The sequence below is a fragment of the Euleptes europaea genome, chromosome 13 (assembly GCF_029931775.1).
Source record: "Euleptes europaea isolate rEulEur1 chromosome 13, rEulEur1.hap1, whole genome shotgun sequence".
In the NCBI taxonomy this organism is placed as follows: Eukaryota; Metazoa; Chordata; class Lepidosauria; order Squamata; family Sphaerodactylidae; genus Euleptes; species Euleptes europaea.
In genome coordinates this window covers 27,409,096-27,427,431 of record NC_079324.1, presented here as the reverse complement: position 1 = coordinate 27,427,431, position 18,336 = coordinate 27,409,096, and the positions used below count along the sequence as shown (strand labels likewise).

Below are 18,336 nucleotides of genomic sequence, written 5' to 3'. Positions count from 1 at the left end.
TTATTCCTCTTTGCAGGCCTTCACTATTTTGTGCGATGTATTAATGATCTTCAGCCATCAGATTATGTCAGGAGGACGTGACATGTTAGAGCCATTAGTTTACAGTCCTGATTCTTCATTGCAGTCTGAACTTCTTAGCTTTATTCTCGATCACGTTTTCATTGACCAGGAGGATGACAGCAACAGTGCAGGTATGGAAACTGTGGAAACTGTTTTCTGGTCATTGGACAGCTCTACCTCCATTAGTTTTAACCTTTGTTTTTCGTAGTTATTGGTTTTAGTATCTGCTTTCATGGTACTCTTAGAATCATAGAGTTGGAAGGGACCATCAGGGTCATCTAGTCCAACCCCCTGCACAATGCAGGAATTTCACAACTACCTCCCACACACACCTCCAGTGACCTCTACTTTATGCCCAGAAGATGGCCAAGATGCCCTCCCTCTCATGAACTGCCTAAGGTCATAGAATCAGCATTGCTGACAGATGGCCATCTAGCCTCTGCTTAAAAACCTCCAGGGAAGGAGTACTTACCGCCTCCCAAGGAAGCCTGTTCCACTGAGGAACTGCTCTAACTGTTAGAAAATTCTTCCTGATGTCTAGACGGAAACTCCTTTGATTTAATTTTAACCCGTTGGTTCTGGTCCGACCTTCTGGGGCAACAGAAAACAACTCGGCACCCTCCTCTATATGACAGCCCTTCAAGTACTTGAACATGGTTATCATATCCCCTCTCAGTCTTCTCCTCTTCAGGCTAAACATACCCAGCTCCTTCAACCTTTCCTCATAGGACTTGGTACCAAGACCCCTCCCCATCTTTGTTGCCCTCCTCTGGACACGTACCAGCTTGTCTACATCTTTCTTAAATTGTGGTGCCCCTGAATAGGAGTTGGCAACTGGAGGCTACAGGGCCAGTCCCTGTCCCCAGAGGAGCTGCCACCAGTGAAGCCTATGTGTCTTGGGGACCGTGGCTGCTGTATCAGCTGTGAGCTCACTTTGGGGAACAGGAATGGAGCCTTCCATTGTCTCCTCTCCCCCCTCCCAGCAGCTCTTGTTAATAATTATTGACCAAATCTCTGGGTGTTTTTACATTCGTGACTGCCAGGTTTTTTTAGAACAGGTTGTTTGTTCTCAACACGTTAAGTTAAATTTTTACTGGCAACAATCAAAATATTGCTGGTGGGTTAGGCTCTTATGGCCCATATACAGACTACTCCTGAGACCTAGAGCCTTGAGCACAAGGGGAAATGTTTTGGTAATTATTGCATGACCCGATATCATATTAAACAGGCTTTGAGAGGTCAGTCCTAGAAGTTAATCGAGCTCAGCTTTGCTTAAAATATTTGCTTTGTTATTGACAGGTACTTTGGTAGGCCTTATACCGCTTAACCCAGGGAGGTCGAACTCAATTGTTACGAGGGCCGGATAGGACATAAATGTCACTTGGTCAGGCCGGGCCATACCTCGCCAGCCCAGATTGAGAGCAGGGTGGGGGGTGGGGGTGGCTTCCTTGGCTGGCTTGCAGGCCGAATAAGAGCTCTCAAGGATCCAGATCTCGGGGCCTTATGTTTGACACCCCTGGCTTAACCTGTCTTGAGCCCCCAGTGAGGCTCCCAGTGGCATGGATTCTTTGTTTTCTTATTGATCTTTGCTTGTGCCCTTTAGCTGCACTTGGATTGTTGTCTTTGCATTCTTTTGAACCTTTTGTGGCTTTCCATACATATATTAATTAATTTGGGCAACGTTGTGTGGAAACTTTAGAAAGCCTCCTGTTCTGGGGGAAAGTTCATATATACAGCAGCGTGAGATACACACTCAAAACCTAACCTGTGTCTGTACTGCAGCACTTCAAACTGCTGGTGAGGGCAGTTATGATGGCCTCCTCCCTTGCGAAAAAGATTAATGTCCTTTGTTTAACAGCTTTCTATGTGTAGGAATCCTTTTTCTTTCTTTTTTTTTCTTCATGCCATCATGTGAGCCCTCATCTGCCGGCTAATGGGATCCAACCCAAATACAGGCATGCCACTCCTACGAGAAGTACAGCTTCAGTTATCAGGTTACATAATCTAAACTGCGGGACCTGCAGTTTGCTTTGAGGTTGTCCTGTATGACCTTTAAAACCTCCCTGCTTTGTTTTTCGGCCTGGTTTCAGGTCCTTTAAAGAGAGAGCTTCAGGGTTTCTGTTAAGTGATGTTCTAGCTGTAATTTTTTTTAGTGCTTCAGGGAAGGTGCAAAGGGATATAAGTTAGGATAGTGCAAGAGAAACTGTAGAAACTTTTAAAAAGAGACAGCTGAGGTGTTTTTTTATATAATGGTGCATATTGTCCAATCACATTTTGAATTCTTAATGAAATGTAGAGTGCAATCCTGAAGGGGGCGGGGGGTGGATCTGCGGCAACCAGAAGCAGCTGTGGAGTAAAAGCATTTTTTAAAATAAAAAAGGGGAAAATGCCCCATAACACACAGCTCAAGGGGGCATTCCCAGGGCGAAAGGGCTGTGGAAACTGCCTAAAGGCAGCTCCACCTCTGGGAAGCCCACCCCCCCACGCAGGTGTGGGCTTTCCCTTCCAGGCTGTGCTGGCAGCGGCGGCTGGTGGCGACCAACGCCGACGTGTTTGCCCCCACGCCTGCCTAGATGCCGCCTTATTCTGTGCTAAGGTGGCACCTATGCCGGCACAGGGTCATGCCGGCTCCTAATGAGCTTCACCCCCCCCCCTTCAGGACTGGGCTGCTCAGCCAAGTATTGTAGGTTTTGTTTTCTGCATCGATTTAGTTAGTGTTTCCAGGAGCAAAGGGGACTCTGATACACATAGTGATGTAGGGGCCATATTTCGATACCAACATATTGCAGTTGTAAATATTGCCATTCAACAGAAGCTGAGAAGTCGTATCTATACTCCAGTTGACAAAGTAACAAAAACCCATCATCGATTGGTCCGTATCGGTCCAAGCCTTCCATAGAAAATTTCTTCCCAATGTTTAGGTTTTGATTGGTCTGCCATGTTAATTTAGCTTGTGAAAATGAAAATGTGAGCTTTTTTTAAAAAGGGCAGAAATTTCCATCAATTCTCCCCTCCCACTGCAGGCCTCCCTGAAGGTCCAGTGGATCTCCAGAACAAAAGGGGGCTCAGTGGGCTCCAGGTTAGGGGTGAGTTTCCTAAACTGTATGGTTGGATGTAAGCCACTGTTTTGACTTCACCTGTAAAGGCTCTGACTTGTTAATAATAGTATGCAGTGGTGCAGGATTTGGCTTTTAAGTATTACGAGTATTTGAATATTTTACATAAGATAATGGTCTAATAAATGGACTTAAATTGAAATATTTGCAGTAGCTAGCCAGATGTACACTTGCAGCAATAAAGGGCAAAAGATGTTCTCAGGTGTTCAGCTAATTAAGAAAAATTGGACAAATTTTTAATGATATCCGCACTCCTTTTTCTTTTCTTTAAGATGGTCAGCAGGATGATGAAGCTAGTAAGATTGAAGCTTTGCACAAAAGAAGAAATTTACTTGCAGCTTTTTGTAAACTTATTGTATATACTGTGGTGGAAATGAATACTGCTGCAGATATTTTCAAGCAATATATGAAGGTAATCTTAAATATTCTAGATTTTTCTGCATACACAAGATGGGGCCTATGTTTTTACTGTGTGCAACCAACTAGCTTGTTTTCAATTGGATAATGTTAAAATACAGAGTATGTGTTGTTATGTTAAAATAGTTTACTTCTTCCTTCCAGTTGATTATATGGAAGTTTACATATATCTTTTATTATTATTAGAAACCATAGTTACATTTGAATGTGTGTGTTTATAACAGTTTTCCCCCTTTGTTTTTGTTAAGTTTAGTTCTGATGCTACTGCTTATGCAAAAACATGTTTACTAGCAAATGTATCTCTTCTGCAAATTAAATTCCAACTGTTCTCTATCTTTTCCCTCCCTGTAGTATTACAATGATTATGGAGATATTATCAAAGAAACAATGAGTAAAACGAGGCAGATAGACAAAATCCAGTGTGCAAAGACGCTTATTCTCAGTTTACAACAGGTAAGTGTTTCCCCAGTACAGTACGTACTCTAGTTGCTGACTAAAGGTAAATAGGTCTTTTAAATTTAATTCTTAGTTCAACTCTTCAGGTCTGTGATTAATTCCAGTTGTTCATACAGTTCAATGTGTCGGTGGCTCATAATTAAGTCAGGTGCTGTTCAGGTGAAATCACCCCTCCCAGAATTGTTCTGGGAACGCGTTGGTGGTGGGAGTTGGTAGCAGCACTGCATATGATTACTTCATTTAACCTTAAGAGGGGAATGGAAGTAAAGATCCCACGTTCAAATAAACAGTATTTTCTGTTCATGCCCCTGTGTGCATGTGTGAACGAGGGACATTCAGTTCTGATTTCTGGTAAACAGGGTAGATTCGGTTTTAATCCACTACAGGAAGAGACTGCATTTAAATCATGGTTTCCTACATAAAAGTTCATTCTCTCTGGTTGTTATAACTTCAATATATATATATTCACAACTCACAGACAGATGCAGATTTAGTTTTTTAGAAGGTGCGTACTATACATTTTTACATAGTGATTTGTTTTGAAAGTTTCAGGTTGGTTTTAACAACTATATCAGAAAATACATTTTTTTTTGTTTATTTACCAAAGGTAGTTGAAGCTGTACTCCTTGCCCCAGCTTTGAGGAGAAGCACTTGGCTTCCTTGTGCTGTATTTGGGTGGCTGATCAGAGCACCGCTGCCCCATGCTTCTCTCCCCCCCCCCAATCAGCTGACCTTGGGGGCATAAGACTTCTTTGTTGGTGCTCCTTTCCCCCTACTGCCTCACAGTTTCTGTAGGTCCTCTTTATGCTCTCTAGACCAGTGAGTGGTAGGGAAGAGCCAGAGGAAAACATCCTGTATTTGTAAAAAGGTGGCCAGTCGCTTGTTTTGCCTTCACAGTGTTGGCGATCACGTATTATGCCAATAAAGATGTATGTATGTATGTATATATGTAGGAGATCACTGACCAAACTAATCCATAGGAGCATCTGGGACAGTATGAAATTAGGCTCCTAAGAATGAACGTTACTGAAATTCATTTAGAAAACTTTTCTTAAACATTACATGAATATTGTCTCATACATTACAAATTAATAATTGACGGACTCTAATCTGGTAAACGGGTTGGTTTCCCCACTCCTACACAAGAAGCCAGCTGGGTGACCTTGGGCTAGTCACAGCTCTCTCAGCTGCACCTACCTCACAGGGTGTCTGTTGTGGGTAGGGAAAGGGAAGGAGAGTGAGCAGGTTTGATTCTTCCTTTAGTGGTAGAGAAAGTCAGCATATAAAAACAACAATCCAAAAACCATAATCCCTATTCCACGATGAGATACCATTGAGCTATAATGTATTTTATTTAAAAACCACCTTTTCTACTTGATAGGCCTTACCTCACAAAGGCGTTTATCTTTCAGTCAGTATTAATCTTATTGTCGAAGGCTTTCACGGTCAGAGTTCATTGGTTCTTGTAGGTTATCCGGGCTGTGTAACCGTGGTCTTGGTATTTTCTGGTGAAACGTCAGGAAAGAAAATACCAAGACCACGGTTACACAGCCCGGATAACCTACAAGAACCAGTATTAATCTTGTGTGTGTGTACACATATTAACATAGTCCACTTGGCTAGTAGAGCCATGGCGGCAAAATATTATTCAGATATTTTCAGTAGCATTAATTAAGGGCTCTAAGCATATGCTACCTAAAATGTATTCAACTAGTTCTGGATCTTCATTTCTTAAGGCTTATATTGTAAGATGTTAGCTCAGGAGTCCCCAGTGTGGTGCCCATGGCGTCCACTGACACCTTTTCTGGTTCACATGTTTTTAGGAAGTAGGCAAGGCCAGGTAAGGCTTGCCCAGTAAGGCTTCTGATTGACAACTGGATATTTGATTGGCTGTGCTGATTTTTTTTTTTAATGTTGCTTTGTCACCTTGGCACAAGGATTTTCATTGCATCACTGAAGTTAAGCTGTGGCAATCATTTCGTAGCTAGCTCCACCTCCTGTGGCAGCCATTTTGTTGCTGTGCCCACCATGCCATGTCAGAATTCCAGATGTGTCTGCAGGTTCAAAAAGGCTGAAGACCACTTGTTAGCTGAATTCTGTATGACTTCCATATCTCACATGAACTTGTCATGAATGCCCATATCATGAATAGTTTACCTCAGATGAACCAGCATTGAGAATTGAGTACTACAGTGCTTCTTTGCATGTAACTTCAGATCTGTCATTCAGGAATAGAGCTCAGAGGACTGTTTTTAGACCATGCATTAAATTTCACAGTATTTTCACTAAGAAGATAATTCAATTTCAAGATAATCCTTGCAAGTCTTGCTGAAGGGTAAATCAAATGTAAAAAGTAATACTTGAGAGAGAGTTCTCTACTCATGGACTAGCTCTTAAGTCTGTTTTGATTAAAGTTGTTAGAAGTTGATTGTTTGATTAAGATTTGGCAAAGAAATTCTACATAAGGAATATATATTAACAGCCGTATTTCCACAAAGCATTGAGCCGTACAAAAATTGCATTGACTGAAAAAAAACTCTCTTTCTTATGCAGCTATTCAATGAGATGATTCAAGAAAATAGTTATAATTTTGACAGATCGTCACCAACTTTCAGCGGCATTAAGGAGTTAGCTCGACGTTTTGCTCTAACGTTTGGACTTGATCAGCTGAAAACGAGAGAAGCCATTGCCATGTTACACAAGTAATTGCTAAAGTTTTCTTTGCTTCAAACAGCAGTAGTGCACCTTGCATTATGAAGAACTGCTAGCTTTCTGTGAACTGGGTGATGATGGATTTCCCACTTTCACAATCTCCAGAAATTGAAAGGAGTCCCGAAATGTATAGTGAAGTTACACTGAAGCGACATGTTAAAACCGTTTTGTCAGTTTGTGGACTTATAGTCTGTACTTGTATTATTAATATACCTCTAAGTTCAGGCTAATTGTGTTAGTTGTCATAGGCATGCTTTTTCAGAATAAGTTTAGAAGAGGCTCAGAATTACAGATGAAGCTGCCTCATGCTGAGTCAGACTGTTGGTCTTTCAGAGTCAATATTAATCTATACTGTGACTGGCAGCGGGCTTTCCAGGGTTTCAGGAGGAGGTCTTTCACATCACCAGCTGATCTGGGGGCCTAAGACTGCTGGGTTGGTGCTCCTTTCCCCCTACTGCCTCACCGTTTCTTTTAAGTCCTCTTTACAGGACCTTGGATGTTCTCTAGTCCAGTGAGTTGGTAGGGAAAGTCAGAGGAAAACATCCTTTATTTGTATGAAGGCAACCAGTTGCTAATCCTGCCTTCACAATGGCCCTGCCTGCTTTCCTGATTCTTTTTCAAACACAATATGCTGGGGATTGAACCTGGGATTTTCTGCATTTGAAGCACATGCTGGACCACTGAGCTGTAGTCCCTACTTGGTAATAGACAAGTTGGACATTTCTGGGGCATTCTAGTGGAAACCCTGCCAGGTTCAGAACAGTCCAGTCTATGTGAAACTTACACTTAAGGAAGTTGCTGTCATTTGAGTAATTTAGTCAAATATAAGCAGTCACTATGGCTTAAAAATATATATACATAAAGAAAACCAACAACAAAAATTATTTGCAAGTGTGTAATAATTCTTTTAAGTATTTCACATAGGATTTCTTGGTTCTGTTACCTCACATAAACGATATAATTCTTTCACTTTCTTTTGCAGCAACAATAAATAAATCAGGACCATATACAACCATTTGAGTAATAGCAGAAGTGTGTAGTAGGCTGGGTAATAGTTTTTCCAGCTTCTTGTAGTTACATGGCCCACTTATCTCCAAGCTTCCCATTGTTGGGAGTACTTTTGTGCTGTTGCCATCAGACATTACAAAGGGCAGTGGGGGCAAAAACAGGGAAACTGAAAGAATGACAGCAGAGGGGCGTAGGGTATACAGATGGAGGGGTTGGGGAAACAGAAAAAAGAGGAAGTAACTAATGGATTTACAGATGTGCGGTAGAGAAAGCTGTGTGCACTTCGGGATGCAGAAAGCAGAACGCACACTCTCGAATGGTGCGATTAAAGGGAGGAAATTTAACAGGAGGAGTCCAGAGAGACCCATGATGGTGTGGAAAGAGAAGTGCGTGCATGCTGTGGGGCATGCAGAGTGAAATGGTCGGTAACAAAAATGACTAAAAATAAAACTTGGGTTAGGTGTATATTAAAAGTGGCCCCCAGATCAATTTTTGGCTGTGGTCCTCCGGTTTTACAGTGTTTCACTTAAATCCAGGAATAATGTATCTCTCACAGTTTTAGAAACTGTGACAAGCAGTATGCTAAATGTTCTACTACTGGAAAAATGTATTTGGCCTTAACAATAGAAAAATACAGACTGCTACATGCTTTCCATTCCTCTGTCCTTTTATGCAAACTTATTTAGAAATGGTTACTCTGATTCCTAATTTGCTTTCAGGGACGGCATAGAATTTGCTTTTAAAGAGCCTAATCCACAAGGCGAGAGCCACCCACCTTTAAATTTGGCATTTCTTGATATATTAAGTGAGTTCTCTTCCAAACTTCTCAGGCAAGACAAAAAAACAGTGTAAGTATGTTTTGTGGTTCTCATTACTTGGAATTTCTTACAGTATGTGCTATTGTGTTTAAGAGGTTCACCATAGTCAGAAGAAAGGAATGTATTCTAATGTTTTGAGTGAGTGAAGTAACTCAGTGGCTCATATGAATCTCCTCAACTAGGCTCGTTGTGAGTAAGCATCAGGCTTAAACGCAAATATGATCACCCTGGCAAGTGTACTTGAATAGGCTCATTTGAACAGTGTTGTGTTTGAACAGTTGGGGTGTCAAGATCATGCAATTCCTTTCCTAGAATGGGCCACTTGCTTTCCTAGAGTGGGCCTCGAAACACCAAGTTAAGATACTACTCCTTCTGGTATTGAGTTATATAACCTTTGATGTGGTGATGCTGTTTGGATTTTTTTAAAGTTATGTGTTATGGTTTAAAGCTAATTTTTAAGGGGTCATGAAGCAGAGTATAAATCTAAAGAAAGACAAGCAGGACTGGTGAGCTCTGCCATGAATTGCAGGAACTTGACAAGATGCTAACGGTGACCTGTGTCTTTCAGATTTTTGAAACTAAAGCCAAGAGTGTGTATAGCAAACTTCTAACAGTTTGTTCATATGACTATAGTTTACGAAATGTGTATTTAGTACCATTCCTTTATACTTTTAAAGGTATGCTTACCTGGAGAAGTTCATGACCTTTCAGATGTCTCTCCGAAGAGAAGATGTGTGGCTTCCGCTCATGTCGTACAGGAACTCATTGCTAGCTGGGGGGGACGATGACACGATGTCCGTCATCAGTGGAATCAGTAGTCGAGGGTCTACAGTAAGGAACAAGAAAACAAAGCCAGCCACAGGGAAACGGAAACTACCTGAAGGTTTGAGCCCTCCTTCCTGTACAGTATGACTGACGCTTGACTTTTAAAACCAGGGTGACTGTTAAACTGTGCTACAACCTTCCGTTTTCCCTTCATATCGGGGCCTCCCTCGCTCATGAAATTTTGCCCATCCATACTGTCATTCCTGCCCAGCTCATCCTAATTCAGATGTCACACTTTCTGATCTCCAAACCACAGGCTTGCACAATTCCTTCTCCCTGGTTTGTTCTAGCTGTAACCCTGTCCTGTCATGCAGGAAATCTTGAGCAAACTGTGGCCCCTGTACACACAATCCCTCTGTGTTCTCAAGCCAGTGATTACAAGGAGGCAGGGGACAGGGCCAGAATGCTCATGCCCACTCTCCCTGGCCCCACATTTAGTCAACATGTGCATGTGTGCGTACAGGCCTAATGACTAGGGGAACCAGGGGTTGTCTTCAAACCATAGTTTAAAGGGGCACTTAACCATAGATTGCCTGTGTTCTGGCAGAGATTATGCCAGGTTTATGACTAGAACAAGCCAGGAAAGGGCATCAAAAACATATTTAAACATGAATTTCCCATGCTTGTTGCCAGCACTGTGTCTGGGAAATGGGACCATACAAACTACATTGTACACTACTGTGCATTGCATTGGTCAGGCTGCACCTGTACTATTGTGTGCAGTTCTGGAGGCCTCACTTCAACAAGGAGGTAAACAAAATTGCGCGAGGAGAGCGGTGAGGGTGGTCAGGGGACTGGAGACCAAGCCCTATGAGGAAAGGAAGAGGGACGTGGGGAAAAGTTAAGTCTGGAGAAGAGGAGGTTGATGGGGGACATGATCGTTCTCTTTAAGTTTTTGAAGGGCCATCACTTAGAGGAGGGCTGGGAGATGTTCCTGTTGGCAACAGAGGATAGACCTGCAATAATGGGTTGAAATTACGGGCAGAAATGTACCGGCTGGATATTAGGGAAAATTTTTACAGTAAGAATTGTTCAACAGTGGAATCGGCTACCTACAGAGATGGTGAGCTCCCCCTCTGTGGCACTTTTTAAGCAATGGCTAGACAAACAGTTGTCAGGGATGCTCTAGGTTGATCCTGCATTGAGCAAGGGGTTGGTCTCTGTGATTCTATAAGTTACTCTTCAGTAATGAACACAGCAAACATTTATGGAATAGAGGTAAAGAAGGATATACCATGCCAGGGTTTTTTTTAATGGTCCCCTGTGCTTTTACAGATTGCCTATGACAACTCTATTGCTGCAGTTTACACTGTGTTGCATTAGCATGTCGACTAACCTGAATTTGTTGGTTTGTGTGTATAGCTGAGGAGAGTAGCAGTAGTGACAGCATGTGGATGAACAGGGAGCAGACTATGCACACACCAGTCATGATGCAGACGCCGCCACTCACTTCCACCATCATGAGGGAGCCCAAAAGATTGCGGCCTGAAGAGAGTTACATGGGCGTCTACCCAATGCAGGCTGAACACCATCAACCTCCAATTGACTACAAGTACGTATATGCTCATTTAATCCCTGCACTATGCTGCTCAAATATCGGGTCTGCCCATGTTAACAGAGAAATATTTTTTTTTTCCTTTCAAGCACGCAGGTAACATGGATGTTGGCTCAGCGGCAGCAGGAAGAAGCAGCCAGGCAGCAGCAGGAGAGAGCAGCCATGAACTATGTGAAACTGAGAACCAACCTGCAGCATGCCATGTAAGTGTAAGCAGAGAGCCAGAATTAGAACTGATCTCATTTGCGCGTCGCTGACGTTTAAGTTCTGTTTTTATTCTTCGCTTCTGAGGCTTGGTATAAATGTGATGCTAGCTGGGACAGAAGAACTTGCCCGTGGCGCTTTGCACTTGCCAGCCGTCTCTTTTAAACTGGGCTGCTACAGATGTACAGTGGCCCAGTTCTTAAATGAGGCGCTGTGCGAGCACAGACTCCGACAGATGAGTTCTTCTGCCTCGGCTGTTGTTTTGTTTAAATCAGGCTTCCTTGCATGCTTTTGAGTGCCGTGAGACATGGGCCGTTAGAAGAAGAAGAAGAGTTGGTTTTTATATGCCGACTTTCTGTACCACTTAAGGGACTCAAACAGGTTTACAATCTCCTTCCCTTCCCCTCCCCACAACAGACACTCTGTGAGGTAGGTGGGACTGAGAGAGCTCTAAAAGCTCTGTCACTTACCCAAGGTCACCCAGCTGGCTTTGTGTGTAGGAGTGGGGGAACAAATCTAGTTCACCAGATTAGCCTCTGCCACTCATGTGGAGAAGTGGGGAATCAAACCCGGTTCTCCAGATTAGAGTCCACTGCTCTAAACCAGCACTCTTAACCACTGCACCACACTGGCTCTCATGTAGCCCCCCCCCCCAGTAGCTTGCTTCCCCCTGCAATTGCCCAAATACTTTTAAAAAGTTACATTTCCCCTGATCTCCCCCTTGAATTAGCCATTTAGCTCTGAGACATCAGTCATTTTTTTCATTGATTTAAAAATAACTCAAAATGCAGTTTTCATGCTTTGTCTTCTTTGACGAGTATGAATGAGAGGGTACAGTATGGCCTCGCTGGGCAGAACTTCAACAATTTAACTGTGGAAGGTGCAGAAAGGAGGCAGGGGAATCTGTTGTGCAGGTTCCAGTCCTGTAGTAATAGAAATGGGAAAACAAAGGGGAGCATGAACAGTGCTTAAGCAAGTTTGGCTTTTTGCATGGTTCCTTCTTAATCCAGCAGTACATCGTGGTTCAAAAGACATAATTGTTGCTGGATTTGCAGTTGTCCCGAAACAGTCTTGAATCCCTTCTACTGTGTGTTTCTGCACTCAGCATTGGATTGGTCTGTGTTTTACAGGGGGGTCTTTTTAGTACTTCCACAAGTAACTTTACCTGAAGACCTTGTTAAGATTCAGCCTCGATGTGAAATTTCTGTTCATGGGATTGCTTTGTTTGTTTGCAATATAAATTAAGGAAGTACTTAGCAAACATCTAGTTATTGACCAGTCATCTCATCTTTCATACCAAGTTTGTTAACAATTCATGCTAGTAACTAACTTGATGATATATGCCAGTGGATTTCTAGTATGAAAAATAGCGTATGACTCAGTGAAGTTTTATATTAATGATCTTGTTTTTAGTCGACGTGGCACAGGCCTGATGGAGGATGATGAGGAGCCAATTGTTGAAGACGTAATGATGTCATCAGAAGGGCGCATTGAGGATCTCAACGAAGGCATGGATTTCGATACTATGGACATAGATCTAGTAAGCAAAATATTTCCTTTTCCGCTTCACTCTTGTGCTGGCTTAGTTTGTGTGAGCTGAGATTGATTAGGTTATTTTTCTGTCTGCTGCCCAAGTACATAGAGACAGATGGCTATATAATGGGAATGGCTGGCCTACTTCTTATACATAGGAAGAAGTGTTTCTATGAAAATGTGAAGTGGTAGTGGTGGTGATTGACATGTAGAGAACAGAATACATCCAGTGTTGTTGTTGTTTTGCAGCCACCTTCAAAGAATAGGAGAGAAAGAACAGAGCTAAAGCCAGATTTCTTTGATCCCGCTTCAATCATGGATGAATCGGTAAGTGTACTAGGAGGAACAGGTGATTTAAAAGATTTAACTGTAACATTCAAGGGTCTACAGATTCAGTCACTGTGGCAAATGTCCCTTCTTCCAAGCTTGGAGCTAAGGTGGAAGAGAGTCTTTGCAGTTACCAGTAAAGATCCTCAGAATGCCTTTGAATTCAACATTACAAAAGAAGCCCCTGCTCTTCTGGTGAGCTTGCAGCTGAGGGGCGGAAACAAGGATCAGGCTGAACTCAGAAATGTCTTGGGACCCTCCAAAACTGACCCATAACTTCAGAGGCCATACCCTGCACTTCAGAATCTATTTCCCTAGAAATCTTTTTTCAGTCTTAAGTCTCTCTTTAATATTTTTATAACGAAGAGATGGGAAACAGTTGTCCTCTGGGCTCTTGCAGTATCCTTAACTTTTGCTGGTGGTTGAGTGCCAAAATATCTTGGCTCCAACTGATTAAATTCATAATTCGATGGAGCATAAAACAAGTCAGTTAGAGCTTTCCCTTCTTTTTTCCCTTTTAAAATACACAGCCTGCAATCCTTATGCCCTAGAGCAGGGTTTCCCAACCTGTGGGTTGCAAAGCCTCGGAAAGTGGGTCATTGGCCAGCCCTAATTGCTGCCCCTGCCCTTTCCATTGCTCTCTTTTGTGTTTTGGAAAGCAAGATCATCTCGATACAAGTATCTTCAGTGGCATACGAGTTGATTTTCTTCTTCTTCACTGCATATAAATGTTAATCAAGTAAAACGTGTCCAGATGGTTACTAGAGTGAGTTTCTTATATTTAGGGGGACTAGAAGGAGTAATGGAAAAAGCAGAGGGTGGTCAAATGCTGGAATGTAACTTCCATATGCAAAGGCTGTCTATGTCAGAATGCCATGTGCTTGGGGTTCATGTTGGTGGCAGCTACGCCCTTTGTGCTGTGTTCCTTGGTTTCTCAAAAACATCTGGTTAGCCATTGCAGAAAACAAAATGCTGAACTAGATGGGTGCCACGGTCATAGATTGCCTAGGGTGTCAAAAAACCTTGGGCCAGCCCTGCATGGGTCACCTTATCAAGTAAATTTGGACTTGTGGGTCACCATACTAAAAAAGTTGAAACTCTAGCACTTTTCTTAGGATTTAAGTAAGTTGGAAAAGTAGCTGCAGTTCATAGGTGATACCACATGAGGGCAGTAGATACTAAATATTAAATTGATGGTCTGTGGTTGCCGTGAATACATGCTTGTTAAAATATATCTTAACCCCCCCCCTAATTTCAAAAGAAAGCCTCCTAACTTTAAAGGATTTAATTTTATGGTTTTGGACAAAAGCCTTATTTTCAGCACAAGTGACAGAAACAGTGGCAATTATTTCGGAATGTCTACATGAAACTGAAATCTGGCACTGTGTTGTGCAGAAATGCATTTTGATCCCCATATTGCTTTTGTCCTCTATAACAAATTGCTTGTAATTGAATGCGGCCATAACAGCCATATTAATAAGAATTCCAATTGTATCCATCCATGTATACTTGCAAGGTTTGTGAAGTCTTCTCTACGTTTCTCTCTGATTCTGTAGTTCCTTACAATCCCTGGGAAGATCCTTCCTGGGATCTGGAGACCCACTCAGACCCATGAGAGTTGGAGGGAGGGGAACTGCGGAGAGGAGGGGGAAAGGGAGGGAATCACTCCTCCTTCCATCTGTGGAGTTTTGCTGATGGAAGAGAAAGGAGGGGGCATATCACCCCTTCACTGCAGCGCCCACCCCCCCAACCTGCACTGTTATTCCTCCATATTAGACCCAGGACCTCAGGAATAATCTTTCTGTGAGTTGGAAGGGGCTGCTGGCACAGAGAGGAATGTGAGAAAATCGGCATTCAGTGCACACACGGTTGGAATACGGGCCGTTGTTTCATTACTACAGTCCATTCTGACCTCATCACCCACAAGTTCGTGCAAAATGTTTTGCGGTTTTGGCTTCTGACAAGCTGCTGAAATTATTCTTGTTGAAAGTTTGCTTAATAGATAGCTGAGAACTGTTACAGACATTGAAGCCACTTCATCTTGATGCCACCTTCTAAAATTCTTTTAATTTACATTTGGGGACATAGAAGAAGTTGGTTTTTGCCACAGTTCTGATGAACAATTTGAACACATACACACAACATATATATGTTAATTATGAAACTTTGATTCAGGCATTGATGAAAAACCTATAGCTTGGTTTCTTGAATTTTACATATTTTTTTCTCTCTTTCAGGTTCTCGGGGTATCAATGTTTTAATACCAGTGCAGCAAATAACTCCGCCGTGAAGTCATTTTCTAATATGAAAGAGGAGATTTTTAAAATTAAAAAAATTGCGGTAGATACAGTGATATTCTGAACAAGATTTTTCTCTAAGGAGAATGGTGTGCTTACAAGATCAAGTGCATTGAAGGGGCAGTTTTGTGTGCCTGAAACATAAAGGACAAGTAAACAACCTGAGGATAAGCTACAGTTTCTGTTGGAAAACCAGTATTTTATTTATGTAATATTAGTTTATTTCCAAATCCATAGTAGAGATCCCTGGGAGGGAAATTCCCTCTCTGTTAGGGAGGTGCTTGGTACAGTTTCAAGCTCTGCTGTTCATAATTGGTTGGATGCATTCAAATGATTATGTTTTTCCCCCCAGATCATATTATTGCAATCTTGTACCGAGATGACAGGGGGCTTGTTTTCAAACCCTAGCGTTTGTAGAACCAGAAGAGAAAAAAGTTTAAAACGTTTTCAGCGAGATACTGAAATTCTGGGAAACAGAAACTTTTGGTTCCGTTAATTCAAATGATAGAAGAAAAATACAAGCTGATTGTTTTAGATTTTTTTAAGTGAAAACATCCTCATACTTCCTTATTGCATATTCATGAAATACCCAGGAACCATGAACTGCCAGAAAGCACTGAGATCAATCCTGCTTACCCATTAACAACCCTGAGAGTTTGCTTGTCCTTTAAGAAAAATGTAATGTTGTGAAATTCCTTCCAGTAGTGCCACTGTATTTTGTCTCCAAATAAAGAAGCTTATTGTAGTATGTTTGCAGAAAAATTCTAAACAAAAAAAAATATACAGCTTATTAGAGTGTGGGATAGGGGTCTAAATTTTAAATAAAATATATATATATATATATAAATTGGTGCTGATTTTATAATTGCGCAGTTTGTTTAGGTTTTTCTTACTTTTAAATTCCAACTTAAAAATTATGAGGTTTCAGAAATATATTGAAAGTTTAACAATGTTTAAAAAATAGATGAGCGTGAAAATTCATGCTTTAAAAATGATTTTTAAATTTGTATTTTATATTGTTTTATCTATCTGTCTTTGCAAGCAGTCTTCAGGTTAATGATACTTCTAACAGGTTACAGTACATTTCCTCTGTATGTAAATTAATTGGATAATAGAATATTCATAAATAACCCCCATACTGTTCTTTGAAAGCTAAGCTTTAAATTTCATTTCACGACCTTCACAATTAAATCATTTTAAAACACGTGGATCTATGCCATTGTGACATCAACCCACTCTGCAAAGCTTAGGCAGCTAGACATCATTTAAAGGAAATGTTAACTTATATTGCATATGTATATTTTTTTGTCAGTTGTCTCTCAGTTCTTGAGGTATATTATTTCAAATCATTCCATGCGCCTTAATACGCTTGCAATACAATAATCCCCCCCAAAAAATGAGCAACTATGAAGTGACCTCCTGTTGATTCAAAGAAATTAATCATTTGGGCTGTGGTAGCCATAAACCATGGGTTCTCTAAAGTATCATGGCAACATAATTATTTTGGAAAAAATCATGGGTTTCAATAAACACAGAGTCAGATCTGCCTAACTCCATCCTACACCAGTGCTCTCATGTCTAAAAGTACTGCCTATCTTAACTTTTTTTCTTCACACCACTGCATTTAAATAGAACTGCTGAGAGGACTGTATATATGATTTTAAACTTTAAGTTGATTTTTTTTCTTACTCTTGAAGGAGTGTTTCTTTGTGACAGCAGTTCCTATAGCTTTATGTTTTCAAACAACTAAAAAAAAATGTTTTATATATTTACCCTAACCTGTTGTCCTCCACATTCTATTGTCCTAATTGTACTGTTTTCTGATTTGTATTTATGTCTTGAGACAAGTAACTTTTTGAATAAAAATAAACCTGCAGTATGTTGTAAGTTTGATCTTTTTGAATCAAGGGTAGAGGAAGACAATAAGAGTGTGAATGGTGCAAATGTTATGTTTATAAAAAAAATTAAAGCTTTTTCCATGTCTTTTAAGTGTTTGTCTCAGAATTGGGATAATGTATGGAAAACTGCACTGTTTTATATTTGTAATAAATTGTACAAGTTTTTAAAATGTGAATAAAGCACTAATTGGGTTAATAATTTAAAGTAGAGATGTTATGCAATCATGATTGGTGTAAATATTTCTCCAGCAGGAGATAAGCTTACGTCTTTTCCTCCCAAAACATTATATTAACAAGCTTATCAAGAGAGTACCTGCAGATAAAAATATCTATATCTATGTATCTATATAAATAAAGATAAAATACACACACACAACTTGTTAATATACAGTACACTTTGGCAAAACTGTAGCAAGCCCCCATGTTCAGTAGCAGCTCCCGGGAACTTGTGTTCTTGACCATGTCCTGGTTTTTTAAACTTTTAATTTCTGCGTAATTTCAGATGTGTGCTTTGGACCCAGTCCAGAAAACTCAGTCCTGCAAATGCTGAATGTGTTCGATTGGCAGAAAATTGTATTCAGTAAGGCTGCTATCTAAACAACCATGCATAAGATTGGGCAGCTGGTCCTATTTAAATCAATGGAACTTAACCACAACTGACTTCCATTGTGTCCGGAGAGACTTCTATATTGCCTGACTTCTGCTGGATTGTGCCCTATGATTGAGCCATCTGTCTAAGAATATGCAAGAGCATTCCCATTCAGACACCTCCATTAAGAACCTCCATTCTTTTTTTTCTTTTTTTTTTTCTTTTTGCTGTGCCTGGGTTTGCTGTTCGAAAAGCTAAACCATTCAAGTGTTCCAGTTCAGCTTGGTGTCAAGTTTTAGGTGTCCCCCCCCTTAAAGTTCAGTTCAGACTGATCTTGGATTATCTCTTCTTATTGGAAGAACTTTTAAAGGCAGACAGTGCATCCACGTTCTTATTTGCTTACATATCATTGGTCCTACACGGCCAGATTTCTTTGTTGTTGCCCCTTAGCATTCCGTAGAGATGCCTCCCTAAAAGGGAGAACAGCATAAACCACTTTGGGTCCCCGTGGGGAAACAGGC

At 41.1% G+C, this 18,336-nt stretch overlaps 1 protein-coding gene across 1 annotated transcript in view; it reads left to right on the top strand.

The window, feature by feature from the left end:
• Positions 1-15,570, top strand: part of STAG2 (STAG2 cohesin complex component) — a 42,745-nt gene extending 27,175 nt beyond the window's left edge. Inside the window, exons 23-33 of the mRNA XM_056859177.1 lie at positions 17-191; positions 3,449-3,588; positions 3,945-4,046; positions 6,603-6,751; positions 8,489-8,617; positions 9,265-9,470; positions 10,775-10,964; positions 11,057-11,170; positions 12,585-12,711; positions 12,954-13,031; positions 15,269-15,570. Coding sequence (XP_056715155.1) covers positions 17-191; positions 3,449-3,588; positions 3,945-4,046; positions 6,603-6,751; positions 8,489-8,617; positions 9,265-9,470; positions 10,775-10,964; positions 11,057-11,170; positions 12,585-12,711; positions 12,954-13,031; positions 15,269-15,292 — 1,434 coding nt within the window. The 3' untranslated portion in view covers positions 15,293-15,570. The remainder of the gene's footprint in view (positions 1-16; positions 192-3,448; positions 3,589-3,944; positions 4,047-6,602; positions 6,752-8,488; positions 8,618-9,264; positions 9,471-10,774; positions 10,965-11,056; positions 11,171-12,584; positions 12,712-12,953; positions 13,032-15,268) is intronic.
• The last annotated feature ends 2,766 nt before the right edge of the window (positions 15,571-18,336 follow it).